At 44.0% G+C, this 25456-nt stretch overlaps 1 protein-coding gene across 1 annotated transcript in view; it reads right to left on the reverse strand.

The window, feature by feature from the left end:
* LOC132826558 (uncharacterized) overlaps window positions 1–19491 on the reverse strand; it is a 41641-nt gene extending 22150 nt beyond the window's left edge. The window contains exons 1-2 of the mRNA XM_060842522.1: window positions 19413–19491; window positions 5682–6068 (exon numbers count right to left, since the gene is read on the reverse strand). Coding sequence (XP_060698505.1) covers window positions 5682–6068; window positions 19413–19473 — 448 coding nt within the window. The 5' untranslated portion in view covers window positions 19474–19491. The remainder of the gene's footprint in view (window positions 1–5681; window positions 6069–19412) is intronic.
* Between the last annotated feature and the right edge of the window lie 5965 nt (window positions 19492–25456).

Genomic DNA, 25456 nt, shown 5'->3' on the forward strand with positions numbered 1-25456 from the left:
AAAGACCAGGATAGTTTGTTAAGTCTCTCGTCCGTTGGAATGACCATGTTGGTTTCAGTTCTTTTATATGTAAATCACAATTTTCTTTTAAAAGTTACATTCTCAAGTGAACTTTAACAATTGGTGTCTGTCAGCCCAGATAATGTATTGAAGGTGTGAGCTCCCCTGGGTGATCCTGTCTGTGCCACAATGTTTAGACTGATTCTCATCTAAAAAATGAATTTGTAGAAACTTACATGGATTCATGCAGTTTTTTGAGCAAAGTATGATGAAACTCTGAAAGTACAAATTCACCCCACAAACTTATATGTGTGTGTGTGTGTGTGTGTGTGTGTGTGTGTGTGTGTGTGTGTGTGTGCAGGACTGCTGAACTGTTCTCTGACTTGGGGGGAGCACTCCTGTCTGTTGATTGCTGTACGATGCTCATCCATCCATTGCCGTAGCCCCTGCTTGGTCTCACCAATGTAGCATGCCTCAGGGCATCCTTGCCTGCAGCGAATGGGATAGACAAAGTTGGCTGAGTTGCATGAGTACCTGCCACATACAGCAGTCTGGGACATTCAACCTTGGACTTTCAGGTGACCATCCTCCAAGGTGACCTTCGGGTCAGGCAGCAACAAAAAGTGGTCAAGCAGAGGCTCTTGGCCAAGTTCGGTCCCCATGGGGATGGCCTCAACCGGGATCTTGGGTTCATGTCACACTACAGATGACCCCAACACACTATACACACACACACACACACACATGCAGACCCTCTCTCATACGCTCACACATACACTGCCACACTCACATATGCACCTTCTCACAGACTTTATACTTACACTCACACACAGGCACACACTCCGCACAGACACTCACAACCACCCCCTCCCCCCTTCCCCAACCCCGCCCAACACACGCACATGCACACATGCACATATAAGTTTGTGGGGGTGAGTTTGTACTTGCAGAGTTACATTTTACTTTGCTCAAAAATCCACGTAAGATTCTACAAATTCTTTTTTTTAGATTAGGATCAGTCTAAACATTGTGGCACAGACAGTATCACCCAGGGGAGCTCACACCTTCAATACATTATCTGGGCTGACAGACATTATCTGGGCTGACAGACACCAATTGTTAAAGTTCGCTTGAGAATGGAGCTTTGAAAAAAAAGTTTTTTTTAAGCCTGTTGGACTATAACCTGGTATAGTGTGATTTTTAACTTTGTACGTCCCAGTCCAACACCAGCATCTCCAAACCTTGATTACAAGATACTTCCATGATGTGGAGGTGTCAGTGTTGCACTGAGGTGGCCAAAGTCAGAAGTCACACTGCACCAGACTTCACCTGATTCAGGAGCAGTGCTCTGAACCTTGTTATTTCAAATAAACCTGTTGGACTATAACCTGGTGCCGTGTGACCGCTGAAGGTACTTACAGATCGGATCCATTGAACCCTCCTGAATTCATTCATGCAGAACCCTCCGCCCGGTGCTCAATACTAATATTCTTTAAACAAGGTCAAGGATTTTACAGCCTCCCCCCTCACTCTGTTGCTCAAACACATTCAAAGTATTGACCACACTCTGTGTGAAGGAGAACCCCCGGTGTCATTCCTAATGTAACCATTCACCAGCTCCAACCTGTGACCTTTGAAATGAGCACAGGTTAATTTAAACTCAGAGTCCAGATTATACTTTTCTACATTAAGTAAAATATTTGGGTGCAGGAGGAGGGGGATAACCAGCCATGTGGCTCTTTGCTGCATGAACTTAAAAGAGGAGCTGAGAGATTAAATGTTTCCTTATCTCAATTTACATAGAAAATCCGTTATTTTGCAATTGTTCCCCTGTTTGACTTCTGTTCACAAGAACAAATATCCTCTCAGAATCTGTCTTGTCAAACTCCTCAGCATCTTGAGGAGGGGTCACTCTGCCTGAAATGTTAACTCTGGTTTCTCTCCACAGGTGCTGCCAGACCTGCTGAGCGTTTCCAACAGTTTCCATTTTTGTTTCTGATTTGCAGCACCTGCAGCTTTGTTTTTGGTTTTTCCTCAGGATGTTCGCTATTTCATTTATTCCTACTTTTGTTTTATTCCATCATGGGTGTCGCTGGCCCGGATTATGTGCATGTATTGTCCATCCTGACTGCCCAGGAGAAGCTGCTGTTACGAGACGGCGGTGAAGCTTTCTGCTAATTAAACCAAACACCCAGAAAAGCTCACCTCACATCGCCATCTGTTAAAGTATGAGGAACAGAGAACTCCCAAAATTCACTCCATCCTGTTAACTTGGCTTTCCTGACTCATTCACAACTTCTGAAGTTCAAATTCTCTCTCCCTTTCTCTTTCTCTTTCTTCGCGCTCTCTTTGCTCTGCTAACAACATTCTCTCTCTTTTTTATTCGCTCTGTCTCTTTCTTTTTCCTTTCTCTTTCATCTCTTTCTCTGTCCCTTTCTTCTCTTTTTCTCTCTCTGTCTCTTTCCTTCCATTTATTCTATCTCTCTTTGTCTCTCTCTCTCTCTTCTTTTCTTCTTTCATGGCTCTTCTTTCCTTTTCTTTACCTTGTAACTCCATTTTCCTCAATTGTAAACTAAATGTTTCTAACTCTCCTGCACTTCTCTGTTTCTCTGACAGACCAAAGTGCTTGACTAACTCCCTTACAATTTCAGCTTCCCCATGTCCCTGGTTGGATCCAATTCTAAAGGAGATTTAAACAATCCTTTGATAAGCACATGGATGATGATGGGATAGTGTAGGGGGATGAACTGAGAATAGTTCACAGTTCGGCACAATATCGAGGGCCGAAGGGCCTGTTCTGTGTTGTATTGTTCTATGTTTTATTTTCTATGTTCTAACCTCAATGCTAATTCTAAACGTATGGTCTTCTGCTGTCTTTCTAAACTTTCTTGGCAAATTTGGAACCATTTTCAAACCGCAGAATGTCTTCAGCAATTTTAAGAGCCATTTCTCTCACTTTTAATTTAACCAACCACAAATAACTGAAATTAAACCAATTCTCTCACCTACATTTTCTTTAAAGATCTCGGACACTAATCAGCAAGTGTTTAAATCTGCTGGGATCTTTTGCACCCAAATCTATCCAAATCTCAGACTGGATCTGTCTAAACCCGTCCAAATCGCAGATGAGCCCCCAAACTGTAACGACATGGTGGTGAACCCCTCTGCTAATTAAACCAAACACCCAGAAAAGCTCACCTCACATCGTAATCTGTTAAAGTCTAAGTGATAGAGAACTCCCAAATTCCACTACTTAAACAAAAAAAATCAATTTATTCTTTAACTCTCAAAGTGAACATTAAACAACAACTATTTCCAACTCTAAGCCTCCTTTCCCTTAACTGCTTGCTATCTGCCTCCAACTCTATAACAATACACTGTTCCAATAACCACCTGTATTAAAATTACATCAGCTTCATTACAAAACCACACAATGGCTGTCATTGTCAGTGTGTTTCTTCTTTCGGTTAAAGATCTCCTTGGGTCGACTTCTGTCTTTCACTGCAAAGATGTTTCATATGAAGAAGGTCCCTTTGATTGAGAGTGTTTTGTATGGCAGTCTCTCAATGGCAGTTACTCTCTGTCTAACTTTCAAAATATCTGCTTTTTATTTTATACCCCAAACATCAGATTGTCTCATTAGTTTGAGGATGGCAAAAACAATAAATTCAAACTCGATTGGGTTTTAGTATTCGGGGGGATAATTTAATCTGACTGTTTAGATTCAAATCATGCTCAAAACAACTGAGGTATCTCGTTTGCAGTGAAATGTTACATATTTTCAATTTGGCCAATTAAACTGTTGGAAGCTGTCAGTGACTGAATTGAATTGAATTGAATTGAATTTATTGTCACATGTACCGAGGCACGGCGAAAAGCTTTGTCTTGTGAGCAGTACAGGCAGATCACAGAGTTAAGTTGCATAGATAGTAAATAATAGGTAAACAACAGAAAAAACAAAAAGACAGGTACAGGCGAATGTGCCTGTTGTTAACATCAAGGCTGTATTTGAGCGAGTGCAGCATCAAGGAACCTGAGCAAAAGTGAATCCAGTGGGAAGCTGAGGGGGGAACCTCCATGGGTTTCTGTCAGACCTAGCACAGAGGAAGCTGGTTGTTGTTCTTAGCGATCAGTCATCTCAGCTCCAGAACATCTCTACAGGAGTTCCTCAGGTTAGTGTGTCCTTGGTCTAACCATCTTTAGCTGCATCATCAATCACCCTCCCTCCACCATAAGGTCAGCAGTGGGGATGGTTGTTCACTGATGAACATGGGATACAGGAGAACATCTCCACCTACAAGCTTCCCTCCAAGACACTCACCATCCTGATTGGGGAATATTTCATCATTCCTTCAGTGTCACTGGGACAAAGCCTTGGAAATCCTTTACCAACCGTATCGTGAATGTCTCTGCAGCTGAGTGAATACAGCAGTTCAAAAAGGCAGCTCACCATTCCCTTCTCCAGGGCTGGCCAATAAAGGCTGACTGTGCATGGGACACCCACATCCTCTTGGACAATGAAAAGATAGTTCCATGTCAGGCTGGCTGTATCTGATGTCATTTTTCACTGAGGTCTTTAAGGTCCCTACTTTGGAAGGTGCTGGTGGAGGAAATGTTGCTGTCTTGCTGCAGTGCATTTTATAGTTATTTTTATTCCCACAATGATGTTAGGATGGGATTTCCAGGATTTTGATCCAGTAATAATGACAGAGCAGTGATATATTTTCCTGCACTGTTCCAGGCAAGTGGAAGGTATTTCATCACACTCCTGACTGGCCAATAGGCTTTGGAGTCAGGAGGTATGTTAATTCATAGGATTCTGAGCCTGTGACCTGCTCTTGCAGCCACAGTTTCATTTGCACTCCTGGGTTCACTCCTTATCCACAACTGAGGGGCAGTTAAGAGTCAAATACATAACTGTGGGTATGGAGTTACATGTAGGTCAGATCGGGTAAGGATAGCAGATTTCCCTCCCAAAAGGACATGATTAACCCAGATTCTTTTTTAATGGTGATGGTTACACAGTCATTATTAGACTAGTTTTCAGTTCTAGATATTTTCAAATTCAAATTTCACAATCTGCCACAATCCCCAGGACATTAGCCTCTGGCGAGGACAGCTCCCCCCATTTTCTCCTCAGCCAATAGAGGTGGAGGACAGCAACAGTGAGGTTCTCGGCCAATGTGAGCTGAGGGTTCCTTCACCCTGAGATGAGCTCATCCAGTGAGGGCTCAGGGGGTGCCAGGTCTCTCTTGTCCTCACCCAAATGCCGATAAAGCTGGACCCTCATTGATGGGGATCTTGGAGCTTGGATTGTCAGTGATGTTTTCTCTGTTCCCCATCCCAGAGCAATGAAGCCAGTTTGAACGTGATAATGAATGAGTGTGACTGTGGGAGGTTTCAAAGATGGTGATGGAATGGTCTCTAAATCCCAGTCATGTCACTCTCTCTCTCTCTCTCTCTCTCTATCTTTCTCTCCCTCTACCTCTTTCTCACTCTTTCTGTCTCTCTCTCTCTCTCTCTCTTTGTGCCCCTCTGTCTCTGTCCTTCTCACTGCCTCCTGCCTGAGACCAACTGGAAGAGCCCAGGAGAAGGAAAGAATCCAAGAGCTCCCGGACCTGGTGGAGCCTGTCCCCATTGAGCTGTCAGGGCAGTGACACCATCAGAACATTGTTCCTCACCTTTCACTTCCAGGCGTGTTCCTTTTCTAGATCCAAACTTTTCAATATTGAGCTCCACACGACACCGATAGGAACCATCATCCTCCCGGCTCAGTCCCTCCATCATTATTGAGGCATCTTTGTTGGTGAGGTTCCCCACGAATCTGAATCGATTCCCACCGTCCCGCTGTATCACATTCTCACACAGCTCACCCTGGGAATGGTCTGGACCAGGATCTGTACAGTTAAAGATAAAAGCCCGTGTTTCCTCCTTGTACCATAAGATGGAGCCGGTGAGTGTGAGGTTGGTGTCAGGGTGGGTGAAGCTGCAGGGTAAGACAGCGGAGCCTCCTTCCTCAGCCCACACTCCATCCACGATTGTTATTGACCAACCATAAGCAGACAAAGCTGTGAGGGGAGAGAGAGAGAGAGAGAGGATATGAACACAGCACAGACACCAAACAGTGAGGTAAAATATTGAATCTGTTATTTAGTGAGAAAAGATATAATATGATACAATTGTGATTTCTGAACAGACTAGTGACAGAGTGGAATGAACTCCGGGCTGGATACAAGACAGGTCTTCAGGTGGTTTGTAAACATCCTGAGGTTAGACTTGGTGGTGTGGGGGCGGGGGGGGGGGGGTGGCGGGTGCGGGGAGGACCCACGGTGATGTGAACAGCAGGACTCAGGGCCCTCCCTGCAGAACCTTTTCTATTTCCTATCACCTTCTATTCTATTACCGAGCCAGCCTTCAGTAACCTGGCTCATTCATCAGGCGTAGCAGAGGGATGGGGGATGCAGTGGAAGTATTGTTGGGGTGTGGTGGGGGTGGGGGGGTGGGGAGCGGGGGTTGGATACAGAGAGACATGAAGATGGAAAAAAGTAAACTGAAGTAAAAAAGTAAACTCACCATTGTGCAAGAGAACTCCTGTCTCATTAAAGGAAGTTATGACTGGTAATGATTTAACCTAAGGGTCACTCTGCCTCAGACAAGGGGCAAGGTTGAGAAGATTGGATCTTCATGGTCACCTCAGACAATATGAGAATTAAACATCCCTTGCTGGCATCACTCCACATCACAGACCAACTGAGCTAACTGACAGTGACATGGCAATCCAAGTCAATCCAGAAGGCAGTGTGAATATCATCAAGGGAGGGCATAAGGGAGTGTGGCATTTACTTGTGAGTAAGGCAGACGAGCTGAGGGTGCAGGTTAATGAGTGGGGATGAGATATTGTTGTTATCACAGAGACATGGTTGAGAGTGTGACAGGATTGACAGCACAATGTTCCGGGCTATCGAACTGTGAGATGAGGCATGTAGGGGGAGGGGGAATGTCAAAGAGGAGGGGGTGTTGCAATATTGATGAAGGAGTTAATCACTGACATAAGATGGATGATATCTTAGAATGTTCCTGAAATGAGGTCACATGGTCCAATGTAAAAACAAACCCCCATCACAACACTCTGTCTCTTACCATCAAGCAAATTTTGTATCCAACTGGCATTCTCTCCCTGAATCCCATGCCACCTAACTTCACTAATTAGTCCACCATGTGGATCTTTGACAACAGCTTTACACAAGTTCATGTAAACAATATCTCCCCCTCTGCCCTCACTGGTCTTTTGGTTACATTTTCAAAATCTCAGTCAAGTTTGTGACACATGATTTCCCCTGCACAAAGCCACTTTTATGTTTTTCAAGACCTCCAACACTTCCTCTTCAGTAAAGTGAATTGCTTTCAAGACATTAATATTTATTTGCCCGAGTTCCCTTGCGTCAATTTCTTTCTCCACAGTAAAAACTGATGCAAAATATTTGTTTAGGATATCTCCCCCCTCTCCTCTGGTTCTACACATAGATGACCTCATTGATCTTGAAGAGGCCCTATTCCCTCCCTGGATGCTCTCTGGTTTCTAATGACTTCGTAGAATACCTTTGGCATATCCTCAGCCTTATCTACTGAGGTTATCTGATGTCGACTTTTTGCCCTCCTGATATCCCTCATAAGAATGCCCTGATCACCCTTATATTCTTCAAGTTGTCTATACCTAATACATGACTCTTTCATATTCTTAACCAGAGCCTCAATATATTTATTCATCCATTGTTCCCTCATCTTACTGGCCTTACCCTTCACTCTAACAGGAGCACAGTGTCTCTGAACCCTTGTTATTTCACTTGCCAATCATCCCTTTACCTGTTACCCTATTGTTCAAGGGTGGTAGTGATAAACCAGGAGAGTACAAGCCAGTGAGGCCAACATCAATGGTGGGGAAAATATCGGAAACAATTCTGAGGGACAGAATGAATCATTACTTGGAGAGACAAAGGTTAATCCAGGATATTTAGCATGAGTTTGTAAAGGAATTTGATTGAATTGGATTTGATGGAATTTTAGAGGAGGTGACTAGGTCTGAAAATGAGAATAATATAGTTGATGTTGTGTACATTGACTTCAGTAAGCTTCACTTAAGGATGTTTCACTCAACTGAATCTCAGCATTTTCACCAGATAGGATTCTCTCTGTCTCTCTATGAAATGCATTAACATAAACTAACTCATTGACTTTTTCTCTCCCTCCTCCTTTGAGTACTGAAACAGCTTCAGACTTATTTTCAACGCTGAAGTTCTGGAGATTTTATTACAACTCTCAACCTGGAGACATTCGGAATTTTTTCAAACAACTATTCTTCCAACTTCTCTTCTTCTGAACTCAGCTGACTGGTGGTACTCAAGGATCTGTTTGTATCGACTGTAAACCTCACCTTGGTAAATATTCAGCAATGAACTCTCCAGGTCACTTATCTCCAGGACACTTTCTCAGTGTCTTTACTTCACTGTTCCAGATCACATTCTGACCCTTTGTTTCAAATGAATAAGTCACTTTCACAGAACTGAAACCTAAAATCTCTTTTCACTCCACTTTTGATTCCACATTCTGAATGAACAATAATATTTTTGTTCATCCCACTGTGCCCTCTAGTTCTTGATCCCTTCATGAGTGGGTACGGTCTCTATCTACCTACACTATCCTGAGCCTTTATGAGTGGGTACGGTACCTCTCTATCTACACTATCCTGAGCCTTCATGAGTGGGTATGGTGTCTCTCTATTGACACCATCCTGTTCTTTCATGATTTGGAACATCTCAATCAAACCTTCCCTCAGCCTTCCCTTTGGCCCAAATCCATTCTGACCTCAGTTATTCTGATGTCTCCAATTGTGAAATTCAAGGGGAAATATTCTATCCACTCTATCTAACGATTGCATGATTTGGAATATCTCTTTTCAATTATCCCTTTGTTATGTTCTTCTCTTCGATGCAAAAATAACAGGCACACACAGGATCAGTGTGTATGTGACACAATAATGTGTGTTTGTATATGAAGGGAATATTTTGATTGACTGGGATGTGATCTTTATTGTCAATCGGACTTTGATTTTGCTGCTTCAGACTGTCTAACAAGTCATGGGGCTGACCCATCATATGCTGATGAAGGATGTAATGATTGGCAGCAGTTTAAGGTGTATGTTGTCACAACATCTCCTATGTAATAAAGTGTTAGAATTGACTCTCAAACTTCTCTTAAAGGGCCATCCAGTGAATTAGGATCCATTAATGATGACAACCTCTCGTAGAGTCCTGTGTAGGCTGAAGGCGAAACCTAATGTGACTTGAACCCAGAGCTTCTTGAAGCAGGGACATTCCCCACTGCACCACAACAATGTCCTACATATTGAACAGGACATAAGCTCAATGTCAAGATCACTTAGCTCACCAAGACCATAATACTGACTCCCCGTGACAACCCAGCAATCCTCCCTCCCTTACGGCCCGATAGGTAACAGTGCTGAAGCCAGAGGCAGCTAAACCCAACGACATTGGAAAAGCTTCAAAAAAAGATTGACATGAATTGTACGAGATTGGAGTGGTTTACTAGGAGATTCCATGAGGGAAGATTATTGCTACAAAACCACATATTGAAGCTGTGAAGAAAGCCAGGAACAAGGTCATTGCTCAGTATTGTACTGAAAAGTGAAGATTCTGTGTGATTCACTCAAAACAAGTGACTGCCAATACTGGGGGTGCAATGGCAGAGTTGTCTTGTCAGGAGGCTATAAATCTAGAGATCCAGGTCATTTTCTGGGGGAATGGAGTTCAAAGCCCTCCATAGTAGAGTTTCATTTTTTTTTTAAATCTGGAATTAAGAGTCTCATGATGACCATAAACTCTTGGGAAGGAAATTTGTTCTTCTTATCTGGTTGGTTCACATTGCTTAATGATGGAAAAGGAAACATTGCTATCAGCTCTTCAAAACTTTGAAATTTATGTCTGATATGGAATTAATGAGACAATAGTTTTTGCTAATTATAATCCGCTTATCTTTGTAGAAAAGCTTAAAGATAAGATTTCAGGTTATACAGATGGAGCTTAGATCTGCAGATGGAGAGGTGCCAGAAGACAGGAGGAAAGCCATGATTCAAGAAGTGAGCAAGGGATTAACCAGGTATCTACAGGCCAGTCAGTCTAACCTCGGTGGTCGGGAAACTATGGAAGCAATTCTGAGGGGCAGAATTCATCTACGCTTCAGAGGTGGAGATGGATCAAAAACAGACAGAATGGTTTTGTTAAGGAAAGCGAGGCAGAAAATGGGATACGATAGGCTGTTTAGCCTGACCTCGGTTATTTGAAAGATTTTACAGTCCAACATTAAGAACGAGATTGTGGAGAAGAACAAGTTCTTGAGGAGGTGATAAGACAGGTCGACAAAGGTCAAGCAGTTGATATGGTGTATATGGACTTCAGCAAGGCATTTGATAAGCTTCCACATAGTAGGCTCATTCAAAATGTCAGGAAGTATGGGATACAGGGAGATTTGTCTATTTGGATTCAGAATTGGTTGGCTAACAGAAGGCAGAGTGAGGCTGTCGATGGAAAGTATTCTGCCTGGAAGACAATGATGAGCGGCGTCCCACTGGGCTCTGCTCTTTGTAGTTTTAAAAAATGACTTGGATGAGAAGGTTGAGGGGTGGGATAGTAAATTTGCAGTTGACATAAAGTTTAGAGGTGCCGTTGATAATATTGAGGGTTATTGCAGGCTGCAGCGCGACATAGACAGGATGCAGATCTGGGCTGAGAAATACAAGGAGTTCAACCTGGATAAATGTGAAGTGATGCATTTTGGAAGGTCAAAATCGAATGATGAATATAGGATTAAAGACAGGATTCTTGGCAGTGTAGAGGAACAGAGGGATCTGGGTGTGCAAGCACAATGATCCCTCAAAGTTGCCACCCAAGTGGATAGGGTTGTTAAGAAAGCATATGGTGTTTCGGCTTTCATTAACAGGGGGATTTAGTTTAAGAGCCGTAAGATTTTGCTACAGCTCTACAAGTCCCTGGTGACACTTGGAATATTGTGTCCAGTTCTGGTCGGCCTACTATAGGAAAGATACAGAGGCTTTGGAGAGGGTGCAAAGAAGGTTTACCAGGATGCTGCCTGGACTGGAGAGCTTGCCTTATGAAGAAAGGTTGAATTAGCTCGGACATTTCTCTCTGGAGAGAAGGAGGACGAAAGGAGACCTGATCGAGGTGTACAAGATAATGAGATGATTTGGAGATGCCGGTGTTGGACTGGGGTGTACAAAATTAAAAATCATACAACAACAGTTTATAGTCCAACGGGTTTAATTGGAAGCACACTAGCTTTCGGCACGATGTTCCTTCACCTGATCACTTGATGAAGGAACGTCGCTCCAAAAGCTAGTGTGCTTCCAGTTAAACCTGTTGGACTATAACCTGGTGTTGTGTGATTTTTAAGATAATGAGAGGAATAGATAGAGTCAATAACCAGAGACTTTTCCCCAGCGCATGATTGACTGGTACGAGGGATCTTAGTTATAAGATGTTAAGAGAAAGATATTGAGAAGATGTCAGAGGTAGGCTCTTTACACAGAGAGTTGCGAAAGCAAGGAATGCATTGCCAGCAGTGGTGGTGATGGAAGCAGAGCCATTAGGGACATTTACGTGATTGCTGGACATGAACATGCATAGCCGTGAGTTGAGGGGTGTGTAGTTTACGTTAGGATTAAACATTGGCACAACATCGTGGGCCGAAGGGCCTGTTCTGTGCTGTACTTTGTTATGTTCTATGTTCTAAGTTCTAAGTACAGTTGGCAGTTCAGAAAACAAATGCAATGTTAACATTACATCCGAGAGGGTGTAAATACAAGGCTAGGGGGTGTATTGCCTATGCTGTATAAGGCTATATCTGGCCAGACCACATTTGGAATATTGACAGCAGTTTTGGGCCCCATATCTGAGGATGGAGCTGTTGGCATTGGAAGAGATCAAGGAAGTTACAAGAATGACCCAGGGGACTAAGACTTGTTATGATGAGTACAGATTCTGGGTCTGTACTCAAGGGAGTTTAGGAGGATGAGGGGGATCTGATTGAAACTTACAGAATACTGATAGGCCTGGGTATCATGAACGTGAAGATGTTTCTACTCGGGGGAGAGATGAGGACCCAGGGGCACAGCCACAGAGTGCAGGGTTAGATTTGAGATGGGGAAGAATTTCTTCAGTTTGTGCTGAGAACTCATTACAACTCATTGCTGCAGAGGGCTGTGGAGGCCAAGTCATTGAGTGTATTTCTGACAGGGTTCTTGATCAGTCAGGGGTTCAAGGGTGTTATGGGGAGAAGGCAGAGAATGTGTTTGAGGAACATATCAGCCATGATCACAAACAGAGCAGACTTGATTGGTCAAATGGCTTAGTTCTACTCCAATCTCCTACGGTCTTATATCTAACCAACAGAATTGAATTTGTTTGAAGCCAAGACCAGGTGTGCAGATGAGGCAATGATTTTGATGTTGTCTACTCAGACTTCAGCAAGGCTTTTATCAATCTCCACATGGGAGACTGATAGCAAAGGTCAGAGCCCACGGGATCCAAGGACATTTGGCAAATTGGATCCACAATTTGCTGACTGGCAGGAAGTAGAAGATGAAGGATGAGGGACCTTTATCCGACTGGATGTTTGTGTTCACTGGGGGCCCACCGGGGTAGGTGTTGGGACCCTTGTTGTCTGTGGTTTATATCAATGATATAAACTTATATGTAGGCAGATTGATTAACAAGTTCACAGAGGATAAACAACTTGCTGGGGTGATAAATAATGAAAAGCATAGCCTTTGGCAGAAAGAAACTATTTACAGGCTGGTCATGAGGTATATGAGGGCAAGTGCTGGATAATCAGATTAGAATAGATAGGTGACCAGCACAGACTCAAAGGGTGGAATGGCCTTCTGTGCTGTTAACTTCTATAAGCTGATCACCATGTAACTCTAAATTATCTGCCATTTCCCTGTTCCATGTTCTAAATTCCCAACTTTTTCCCTCACGCAGTTCCACAATTATTTTCTTTCTCTGTACATGCTCAGAGCAACGATTGCTGTTAGTTTTTATATTGCTTGTCCAGTTACTGTCATCCCAATTGTCTCCACCTTTACGATCTTTATTGGCATCTGCAGTTGGTTTAGAATCACAGAATCAGACGGTGCAGAAGTGGCCCATTAAGACTGGACCACCAAAATATATCCTACCAACACAAGTCCCACTTTCCTGCACTCAGCCAATAGCCTTGAATGTTATGACACCACAAGTTTTCATCCAAATAATTTTTACAAGTTGTGGGTTTTCCTGCCTCAACTACCCTCTGAGGCAGTGCATTCCAGAGTTCCACCACCCTCTGGGTAAAATAGCCTTTCCTCAACTCCCCTCCAAACCTCCTGCCTTCACTTCAAAATGGTGCTCCTTGTTATTGACCCTTCAACTAAGGGGAATAGCTGCTTTATATTCACCTGACCATACCCCTCATAATCTGAGAAACCTTGATCAGTCCCCCCTCAACCTTCTCTGTTCCAAAGAATACAGCTCAGGTTTATCCAGCCTGTCTTCACAGCTGGACTGGTCTATCCCAGGAACATCCTGGTCAGCCTCCTACAGTGCGGTCACATCCTTCTGATCATGTGGTGACCAGAACTGCTCACCCTATTCCAGCTGTGACTAAACCAAACTTCTGTACAGCCACAACATGACCTCAGTGCACCTATAATATATGCTACAAGTGATAAATGCAAGTCGCCCATATGCCTTCATAACTCCCTGTCAACCTCTCCTGCCATCTTAAAGGGATCTGCAGACAAACACAACCAAGAATCCCCTGGTCATCTGAGCTTGCTAGTATTCTCATTCATTGGCTACTCCCTTGTCTTGATCCTTCTTCTGAAGTGTGTCACCTCAAATTTGTAAGGGTTAAATTCCATTTGCCATTGATCTGCCCATCTTATCAATCCATTTGTATCCTCCCATAACCTAACAGCTCTCTCCTCACTGTCAACTACCCAGCCAATCTTTGTCTCATCCACAAATGTACAAATCATTCCCCTAACATGCCCATCCACATAAATTATGAACATCACAAACAATGAAGGACCCAGCATTGATCCCTGTGGTACACAAGTGCACACCAAGCTCTAGTCACACAAACATTCTTCAATCACCATCCTTTGTCTCCTGTCCTTGAGCTAATTTTGAATCCAACTTCCCAAATTACCTTGGATCAGACAAGTGTTTGCTTTCTTTATCAGTTTCCCAAGTGGAACTTTCCCAAAGACCTTGCTGAAATCCATATGAAAAACATAACTGCCCTACTCTCATCCAAACACTTGGTCACCTCCTCAAAATATTCCACCAGGTTTGTAAGGCATGCCCTCCCTCTGACAAACCCACACTGACTATCCCTGATTAAAACTTGTTTCTCAAAATGGAGATTAATCCCCTACTTCACTGTTTCCATCAGTAATTGCCCCAATACTAATGTTACACTCACTGTCTATAGTTCCCTGTTCTATCTCTGCCAGTCTTCTTGTCAAGTGGAACCACTGGCTGTTGTCCAATCCTCTAGTATCTCCCAGTCGCCAGAGACAATTTACTGTTTTGGATCAGAACCCCTGTAATTTCTTCCCCCATCTCCCACAGGAGGCTGATATACAACTGCCCTTGGTGATTTATCCACTTTTACAAAGCCAGAACCAACAATATCTCCTCACTTTATATATCAATCTGCTCAGGAGCTTCACAGTCAATCTTCTTGAATACTTTACTCCAGGGTAAGGTCAGATGTAAAATATTCACTTAACCCTCTACCATTGTCCTCCAGATGCATGTACAGGTTGCCCCCTCAGTCCCTAATAGGCCTGACTCTCTCCCCAGTTATTCTCTTCCCCTTGATACACTTGTAGAATTCTGGGATTCTCCCTCATCTTTCCCGCCAGTGTTTTCACAGAATTCTCTTTGCTCTCCTATTGCTTTTTGAGACTCCCCTGAACTACCTGCACTCCCCTCGGGTCTGTGTTGTTTTACCCATTTCATACCTGTTGTACGGCTCTCTATTCCTTTTTATCCAGTTTTGAGTATTCCTTGGCATTTCTGGTTCTCTGGTCTTGTTATTCTTACATTTCACAATTTCTAAAACAATGTCTCGACCCTCTGGCCTCGCACTGGATTTTCTGTTTGACGTATGTTAGTTTTTGTTTGGATACTCTCCTTGACCATCTTTGTTCACCTCAGGTAGTTTCTCCGTCTCATCAACTTTTTCAGAATAAATTCACACTCAGCTTTGGGAAATCGCAATTTTAATGTCTGTCATTGGTCACCTTACTTTCTACTTTCCCCATTCCCTGAACTGATTCCACATCATGAACTCTTGTACTTGTATCACTCCTCATCACCACACTGATACCCTCCTTTATTAACAATGTGACCCCAACTCCTTTCACTTTTTGACTGTTTTTCCAGACAGAGATAAAGAGCCCAAAGTTGAAATTTTTTAACTTTATTTGTTAAGCTGCTGTTAATTTCTACTACATCTTTAAAACGTAGAACACAGAACAATACAACGACATACAGGCCCTTCGGCCCTCAATGTTGCACCAACCTGAAGCCCATCTAACCTACACTATTCCATTATCATCCATATATTTACCAATAACCATTTAATAGCCCTTAAAGTTGGTTAGTCTATTACTGTTGCAGGTGGGGCATTCCATGCCCTTCCTACTCTCTGAGTAAAGAACCTACCTCTGACATCTGTCCTCTATCGATCAACTCTCAGTTTAAAGCTATGTCCCCACGTGCTAGCCACCACCATCCGAGGAAAAAGACTCTCACTGTCTACCTTATCTAATTCTTTGATCATCTTATATTCTCTATTAGTCACCTCTCAACCGTCTTCTCGCTAACGAAAACAGCCTCAAGTCCCTCAGCCTTTCCTCATAAGACCATACCAGGCAATATCTTCGTAAATTTCCTCTGAACCCTTTCCAAAGCTTCCACATCCTTCCTACAATGTACTGACGAGACCTGTATGTAATACTCCAAGTGTGGCCGCACCAGAGTTTTGTACAGCTGCAACATGACCTCTTGTTCTGAAACACAATCTCTCTCCCAATTAAAGCTAACACACTGTAAGCCTGCTTAAAAAACCTATCATCCTGGGTGGCAACTTTCAGCGATCAATGCACATGGGCATCGAGATCTCTCTGCTCATCCACATTACCAAGAATCTTACCATCAGCCCAGTACTCTGTATTCCTATTACTCCTTCCAAAGTGAATCACCTCACACTTTTCCACATCAAACTCCATTTGCCACATTTCAGCCCACCTCTGCAGCTTATCTATGTCCCTCTGTAACCTATAACATCCTTCAGCACTGTACACAACTCCTCTGACTTTAGTGCCATCTGCAAATATACTTACCCACCCTTCTACACCCTCATCCAAGTCATTTATAAAAATGACAAACAGTAGTGGCCCCAAAACAGATCCTTGGAGTACACCACTACTAATTGAACACCAGGATGAACATTTCCCATCAACCACCTCCCTCTTTCTTCTTTCAGCTAGCCAATTTCTGCTCCAAACTGCTAAATCACCCTCAAGCCCATGCCTCCGTATATTTTGCAATAGCCAACCATGGGGAATTATATAAAACGCTTGACTGAAATCCATATATACCACATCAACCACTTTATCCTCATCCACCTGTTTGGTCACCATCTCAATAAGGTTTTGAGGCATGACCTACACTTCACAAAAACAGTGTTGCCTATTCCTAATCAATTTATTTCTTTGTGGATGATTATAAATCCTATCTCTTATAATCCTTTCCAACATTCACTCACACCCGAAGTCAGGCTCACTGGTCTATAATAACCAGGTGATCTCTACTCCCCTCATGAACAAGGGGACAACTGTTGCTGTCCTCCAGTCTTCCGGCACTATTCCTGTAGACAATGATGACATAAAGATCAAAACCAAAAGCTCTGCAATCTCCTTCCTGACTTCCCAGAGAGTCCTTGGATAAATCTATCTATTTATCTATTTCCACACTTTCTCGCATTGCTAACACCTTCTCCTAATGATTTACCAGTTTGGATCAGACATTGGCTCACTGGAAGAAGACAGAGGATAGTGGTTGATGGGAAATTTTCATCCTAGAGTTCAGTTACTAGTGGATGTACCACAATGATCAGTTTTGGGGCCACTGCTGTTTGTCATTTTTATCAATGACCTGGATGAGGGCATAGAAGGATGGGCTAGTAAATTTGCAGATGACACTAATGTCAGCGGAGCTGTGGACAGTGCAGAAGAGTGTTGCAGATTACAGAGGGACAAAGATAAGCTGCAGAACTGTGCTGAGAGGTGGTAAATGGAGTTTAATGTGGAAACGTCTTGTCTAATAGTCTGCACCTCAGTATTCTCCTCGACAACAATGTCTTTTTCCTGTGTGAATACTTTGATTAGATTAGATTCCCTACAGTATGGAAACAGGCCATTTGGCCCAACATGTCCACAGCAACACTCCGAAGAGTAGCCCACCCATACACATTTCCCAACCCTATATTTACCGATGACCAATGCACCGAACACAATGGGCAATTTAGCATGACCAATTCACCTGACCTCTCCATTCTAGGAATATGAGAGGAAACTGGAGCACCCAGAGACAACCCACACAGACACGGGGAGAATGTGTAAACTCCACACAGGCAGTCGCCTGAGGTAGGAATCGAACCCAGGTCCCTGGCGCTGTGAGGCAGCAGTGCTAACCACTGAGCCACTGTGACACCCAGACGAAGCATATTAATTTAACGCCGCTCCTATCTCTTCAGATTCCACACACAACTTCCCACTACTGTCGTTGACTTGCCCTAATCTTTCTGTTGTCATCTTTTTATTCCAGATACACTGAAAGGAAGCTTTAGGGGTTCCTTGATCCTACCTGCCAAAGAGTTCTCATGCCCCCTCCTGACTCTTCTTAGCTCTCTCTTTTGGTCCTTCCTGCCAACATCAAGTAACAATCAAGTGCCCTATCTGAGTCTCCCATCACATCTTTCCATCAGTCTCCTTCTTCCTCTTGACAGGAGCTTCAACTTCTTTCATAAATCATGGTTCCTTCACTGAACCACGTCCTCCCTGCCTGACAGGGACATACTTATCAAGGACACGCAGGAGCTGTTCCTTGAACAGGCTCCACATTTCAATTGTGACCATCCCCTGCAGTTTCGTTCCCCATCTTATGCTTCATAAATCTTGCCTCATTGCATCATAACTGCCTTTCCCCCAGCTATAACTCTTGCCCTGCAGCATATACCTGCACCTTTCCATCACTAAAGTAAACTTAACTGAATTGTGGTCACTGTCACCTAATCTAACAGCTGGCCCAGTTTATTGCCCAGTACCAAATTCAATGTTTCTCTGTACATCTCCTACTCTTTCCCATCACACTTTGATTATCATTCACCCCTTCAATACCCTGCATTATCTGCTCTCTCTTTTTTTTTGATTGGTTGACAGGAAAACTAATAAAACATGGATAATTATGAGTGCTCAGATAGGATAGGGAAGAAGGTCCTTTCTTCATTCATACTGGGGTCAGTAAACAGGAAAGATAGATTTAAGGTCAGAGATAGAGGGTGAGAGGAGACTTAACAGATTCTTCCTCATGTAGAGGTTAATAAGAGTCTGGAACTCACTGCCTGAAAGGGCGGTTGAGTTATAAACTCTGGTAACATTTGTACTTCAATGTTCATTTGCATTTCTATTTGCCTCTTCAGTAGCCTGCACCTCTGCTCTGTCATTTCTATTTTTCCGAATCCCTGCAGTGTGAAAACAGGAGATTTGACCCAACAAATCCACATTGACCCTCTGAACAACATCCCTTTTTGATTTTCAAAATTCCCTCCAACTGAATCCCACCTCCCACCGCGATCTCCACCCCACTAATTACATTAAAGCCCTCAATAAGTTGGTTAAGAAGGCTTTTAGATGGAGAGCTGCAAAATGGGAGAAGTAGAGTGAGATCATCGTTGACTGATACAGACATGATCACCCAAAATGGCCTCCTTCTACACTGTAAATGTCTAAGGTTGATGAGTCTACAAGGAAAACATGAAGGAATAAATCATCACGCTCGGAATAGTCAATTGTCACTGTTTTCATTTTTGATAAAACAAATGATTTCTCCCTGATGAAGAAACCGCAGTGAAGGAAAAGGCACATCGTGCTGAGCAGTAACAGTTTGGGAACTAAATACCAGACAGCAAACAGACCATCAAGGAGGAGGCAATTCCATGATGAACAAAGTGGATTTGAAAGGTCAGTATTAGAAAGTACTTACTGTGACCCTGTACTGAGACTGACAGCAGGAATGCAGAAAGACAAACATAGAGAGACCTCATCGTTAATACTTCACCATTTCATCCTTCTCACTCACTTACTCTTGTCCTTTTACAGAAGTTACTTGACTTCCTGCCAAATAAATGTGAGGCAATCATACACGATACGAACAACAAACGGGAAGTCCATGTACGGTCAGTAGGAGCTGAGAGAATGACAAAGCTATTCTAAAACAGAGGCACCAACCACAGCAACCGTTCAGAAAAAGCTTCCAACACAATTCTCAAAATCATCAACTTCAGCATCAAACACTCTGTGAGCTGGGGCAGGACAGTGTTAGAGACAGAGTAAAGCTCTTTCAGCACTGTCTCCATCAAACACTCCCAGGACAGCCACAGCTCAGGGTTGGATCCAGAGTAAAACTCCTTCTACTTTTTAAAATTGAAATTAACCAGAAGGAAAGCACCTTTACATTGTCCCCCCGAATGGGTACAAAGACTCAGGAGGCAGACAGGATCCAGGCACGTGGCCAACGTTTATTCAAGTAAAAACCAGTTAGTGCAGGGAGATGACCAAAGGGCCCTTTCTCGTACACCCGCTCTCTCTCAGACACACACACATACACTCATCCCAAACACAAATCATCTCACAGGCTTATACACCGTCACACTCACACAGACTACCAAGTACGCACACACGCAAACACACTCTCAAGCACTTCCATTCACATCCACACATGCACGCTCAAGTACAAACACTCACAGTCTCTCACTCCCTCACTCACACACATACACACACTCTCTCTCTGTCCCTCACATGCTCACACACATTTATATTGGGTGAATGTGAATTTGCAAAAGTGCAGGGAAATTCCATTTTGTCAAAAAGTCCACAACTGCAGGCAGTCAATGCAGGCAGCCAATCCATGTAACATTTTATAAATTCCTACTTTGGAAATAGAACCAGTCTGACTCAAGATTGGAATACAGACAGACTCTAACCTCACACCTTTAATGCATTAACTGAACTAAGATGTCACCTTTTACTCTAAAACTGTACGTTATCTCAAGAATGTGATTTTTTTTAACAGTACAGCACAGAACAGGCCCTTCAGCCCACGATGTTGTGCCAACCATTGATCCTCACATAAGGTAAACCTAATGTACGAATCCCCAAATGTATGTGACTATATGCATGTCCAGCAGCTCTCTTAAATATCCCCAATGATCTCGCTTCCACACCTGCTGCTGGCAACGCATTCCATGCCCTCACAACTCTCTGCATAAAGAACCCACCTCTGACATCCCCTCTATACTTTCTGCCAAACAGCTTAAAACTATGACCCCTCGTGTTAACAATTTCTGCTCTGGGAAAAAGTCTCTGGCTATCAACTCTATCTATGCCTCTCATTATCTTGTACACCTCAGTTAGGTTCCCCTCTCTTCCTTCTTTTTTCCAAAGAAAAAAGTCCGAGCTCAGTCAACCTCTCTTCGTAAGATAAGCCCTCCAGTCCAGCAGCACCCTGGTAAACCTCCTCTGAACCCTCTCCAAAGCATCCACATCTTTCCTATAATAGGGCGACCAGAACTGGACACAGTATTCCAAGTGCAGTCTAACCAAAGTTTTATAGAGCTGCAACAAGATCTCATGTTTCTTAAACTCAATCCCCCTGTTAATGAAAGCCAAAACACCATATGCTTTCTTAACAACCCTGTTCACTTTGGGTGGCAATTTTAAGGGATCTATGTACCTGCACACCAAGATCCCCCTGTTCCTCCACACTGCCACGAATCCTGTCTTGAATCCTGTGCTCAACTTTCAAGTACGACCTTCCAAAATGCATCACTTCACATTTATCCAGGTTGAACTCCATCTGCCACCTCTCTGCTCATCTGTGCATCCTGTCAATGTCACGCTGCGTCTACAACAGTCCTCTATACTGTCAACGACATCTCCAACCTTTGTGTCAACTGCAAACTTGTAAACCCATCCTTCAATCTCCTCATCCAAGTCATTAATAAAAATTACAAAGAGTAGAGGCCCAAGAACAGAGCCCTGTGGAACACCGCTCACCTCCAGGCAGAATACTTTTCTTCCACTACCACTCACTGTCTTCTGTCGACCAGCCAATTCTGTATCCAGACAGCTAAATTTCCCTGTATCCCATTCCTCCTGACCTTCTGAACGAGCCTACCATGGGGAACCCTATCAAATGTCTTACTGAAGTCCACATACACTGCATCCACCGCTCGACCCTCATCAACTTGTCTCGTAACATCCTCAAAGAACTCAATAAGATTTGTGAGGCATGACCTTCCCCTCACAAAGCTGTGCTGACTGCATTTAGTCAAGCCATGACCTGGGCGGCACGGTGGCACAGTGGGGGCGGCACGGTGACACAGTGGTTAGCACTGCTGCCTCACAGCACCAGGGACCTGGGTTCAATTCCCGCCTCAGGCGACTGTCTGTGTGGAGTTTGCACGTTCTCCCCGTGTCTGCGTGGGTTTCCTCCGGGTGCTCCGGTTTCCTCCCACAGTCCAAAGATGTGCAGGTCAGGTGAATTGGCAGTAGTAAGGGGTAAATGTAGGGGTATGGGTGGGTTGCGCTTCGGCGGGTCGGTGTGGACTTGTTGGGCTGAAGGGCCTGTTTCCACACTGTAAGTAATCTAAGTAATCTAAGACCTTCCGGATGGTCATAAATCCTATCTCTCAGAATCCTTTCTAACACCTTGCAGACGACAGACGTGAGACTTACTGGTCTGTAATTGCCGGGGATTTCCCTATTTCCTTTCTTGAAGAGAGGAATTACATTTGCCTCTCTCCAGTCCTCAGGTATGACTCTGGTGGAGAGCGAGAATGCAAAGATCTTCGCATGTGGCGAAGCAATCACATTTCTCGCTTCCCAAAGCAGCCAAGGACAAATCTGGTCTGGCCCTGGTGACTTGTCAATCTTAATGTTTGTCACAATTTTCAGCACATCAGCTTCCTCAATCTCTATCCATTCCAGCATGCTTACCCGCTCCTGAATGATTTCATTCACTACAAGGTCCTTTTCTTTAGTAAAGACAGAAGCATAAAACTCATTTCGGGCCTCCCCTACCTCCTCAGACTCTATACACAAGTTCCCTATGCTTTCCCTGATTGGCCCTACCCTTTCTTTGATCATTCTCTTATTCCTCACATGCATGTAAAATGCCTTTGGATTCTCCCTAATCCTTCCTGCCAAGCCTTTCTGGTGCCCCCTCCTGGCTCTCCTCAGACCATTTTTGAGCTCTTTCCTCACCTGCCTGTAATCCTCTAGAGCTGAACAAGACCCTAGCTTCCTCCACCTTACGTAAGCTGCCTTCTTTTTTTTGACGAGAAGTTCCTCTGCTCTCATCATCCAAGGTTCCTTTATCTTATCCCTTCTTGCCTGTCTCAGAGGAACACATTTATGCATCACTCGCAACAACTGTTCCTTAAACATTCTCCACATGTCTATAGTGCCCTTCCCATGGAACAATTGCTCCCAGTCCATGCTTCCCAACTCACATCTGATAGCATCATAGTTTCCTTTTCCCCAATTAAATATCCTCCCATTGTGCCTGTTTCTCTCCTTCTCCATAGCTATGTAGAATGTGAGGCAGTTGTAGTCACTATCACCAAAATGCTCTCCCACCGCAAGATCTGACACCTGCCCCGACTCATTGCACCAAATCCAAAATGGCTTCTCCCCTCATTGGCCTGTCAACGGACTGAGTTAGAAAACCCTCCTGAACACACCTTACAAAAACAGCTCCTTCCAAACCATCTGCTCGAAGGAGGTTCCAATCAATATTGGGAAAGTTAAAGTCACCCATTACAACAACCCTACTACATTCACACTTTTCCAAAATCTGCTGACCTATGCTTTCTTCAATCTCCCTGCTGCTATTGAAGGATCTGTAGTAAACCCCTAATGAGGTGACTGCTCCCTTACTGTTCCTAATTTCCACCCATACTGACTCAGTAGGCAGACCCTCCTTGATAATGGTAGCTTCTGTAGCTGTGATACCCTCTCTGATTAGCAGTGCTACACCCCTCCTTTTTTCCCCCCTCCCTATTCTTTTTAAATGTTCTAAACCCTGGAACGTCCAGCAACCATTCCTGCCCCTGAGAAACCCACATCTCTGTTATGGCCACAACATCATAGCACCAGGTACTGATCCATGCTCTAAGCTCATCACTTTTATTCCTGATACTCCTTGCATTAAAGTAAACATACTTGAACCAATCCTTTGGTTCTTTCCCAGGGAATTCCTACCCACTGGCTATGCTACCTCTTGCTATTGCCTCATCTCCATCAACTCTCACCACCAGTATATAGCTCAGGTTCCCACCCTCCCCGTCATACTAGTTTAAACCCTCCTGAACCACTCGAGCAAACCTCCCACCCAGGACATTGGTCCCCTTCCAGTTCAGGTGCAACCCGTCCTTCATGTACAGGTCCCACCTTCCCCAGAAGACATCCCAATTATTTACATATCTGAAGCCCTCCCTCCTATACCAGCTGCACAGCCACGTGTTAAGCTGCGCCCGCTCCCTGGTCCTCGCCTCACTATCTCGTGGCACCAGTAGTAAACCTGAGAACACGACTCTGTTCGTCCTGCTCTGCAGCTTCCACCCTAACTCCCTGAAATCACTTTTTATATCCTCAATCCTTTTCCTGGCTATATCATTGGTGCCAATATGCAACATGATTTCTGGTTGTTCGCCCTCCCCTTTCAGAATCTTATACACCCAATCGGAGACATCCCGGACCCTGGCACCAGGAGGCAACATACCTTCCTGGAATCCCCATCCTGACCACACAATCTCCTGTCAATTCCCCTAACATTCGAGTCCCCTACCACTTGCGCTTTTCTATTCTGCCCCCCTTCCCTTCTGGGCCACAGTGTCAGGCTCAGTGCCAGAGAACTGACCACCATGGCTTTCCTCTGGTCGGTCATCCCCTCCCCCAGCAGTATCCGAAACGATATACTTATTGCTGAGGGGAATGTCCACAGGGGATCTCTGCACTGTCTGTCTGTCCCCTTTCCTCCCCCTGACTGTAACCCATCTATCCTTATCCTGAGCCTCAGGAGTGACCAACTGCCGGTAACTCCTCTCAATTACCCCCTCAGCCTCCCGAATGATCCGCAGTTCATCCAGCTCCAGCTCCAATTCCCGAACACAATTTTAAAGGAGCTGGAGTTGGGTGCACTTCCCGCAGATGGAGCCAGCGGAGACGTGTGTCATGTCTCTCACCTGCCACATTCTGCAGGAGGAGCAAGCCGCCTTGCTAATATATATGGTCACTTACTTTCCTTCCCAGCAGCCCCTCTGGTCCGTGTCACTTCGCCCACTGCTCCCACTCCTACTGTGGAGGAAAAACACCACTGGTGACTACCGGTAAGTAATGTTAAACATCTCCTTTACCTTAGCTGTAGCCTTCCTGGTTCACCTTACCTCCGCTGCTGCTCCCACTCTAAAAGGTCACTGGCGTCGAAGGGTAAGTACTTATAGTCACTCCTTTCCTTTGAGAGGAGTTCTGGGATTTACATAATAATGAACCTAAAACTGTAACACCAATCTAGGTTTGATCAATCTATCGTTTCAATTGCATGATCTTTTGCTATAAATTCTGTGCCTGATGATCCTGCTCCACAGCGACCTGATGAAGGAGCAGCGCTCCGGAAGCTCCTACTTCCAAATAAACCTGTTGGACTCGAACCTGGTGTTGTGTGATTTTTAACTTTGTCCCATGTAAGACACTTCCAGTTTGCCGAGCTGTGCTTTCTTTAGTTTTATTTTTAATCCAGAAGCTACAATGGTTTTTAACGTTTTCAGTCCTGTCTTGTAGTGTTTTCCCTCAGTAGTGGAAGCAATCAGCATATCGTCAACCTATTGTCATCTTACACACTCTGTTTTGGGAACTTTTGCTATTACATCTGCCATTGCCTGGTGGAATATAGCAGAGCTAATGAGGAGCCCTTGTGGAACTCTTGTCCAGGTGTACTGTCAGTCACCTGTGGTAAAGACAAATGTA

This window comes from Hemiscyllium ocellatum, chromosome 2 (genome assembly GCF_020745735.1).
Source record: "Hemiscyllium ocellatum isolate sHemOce1 chromosome 2, sHemOce1.pat.X.cur, whole genome shotgun sequence".
Classification (NCBI taxonomy): Eukaryota; Metazoa; Chordata; class Chondrichthyes; order Orectolobiformes; family Hemiscylliidae; genus Hemiscyllium; species Hemiscyllium ocellatum.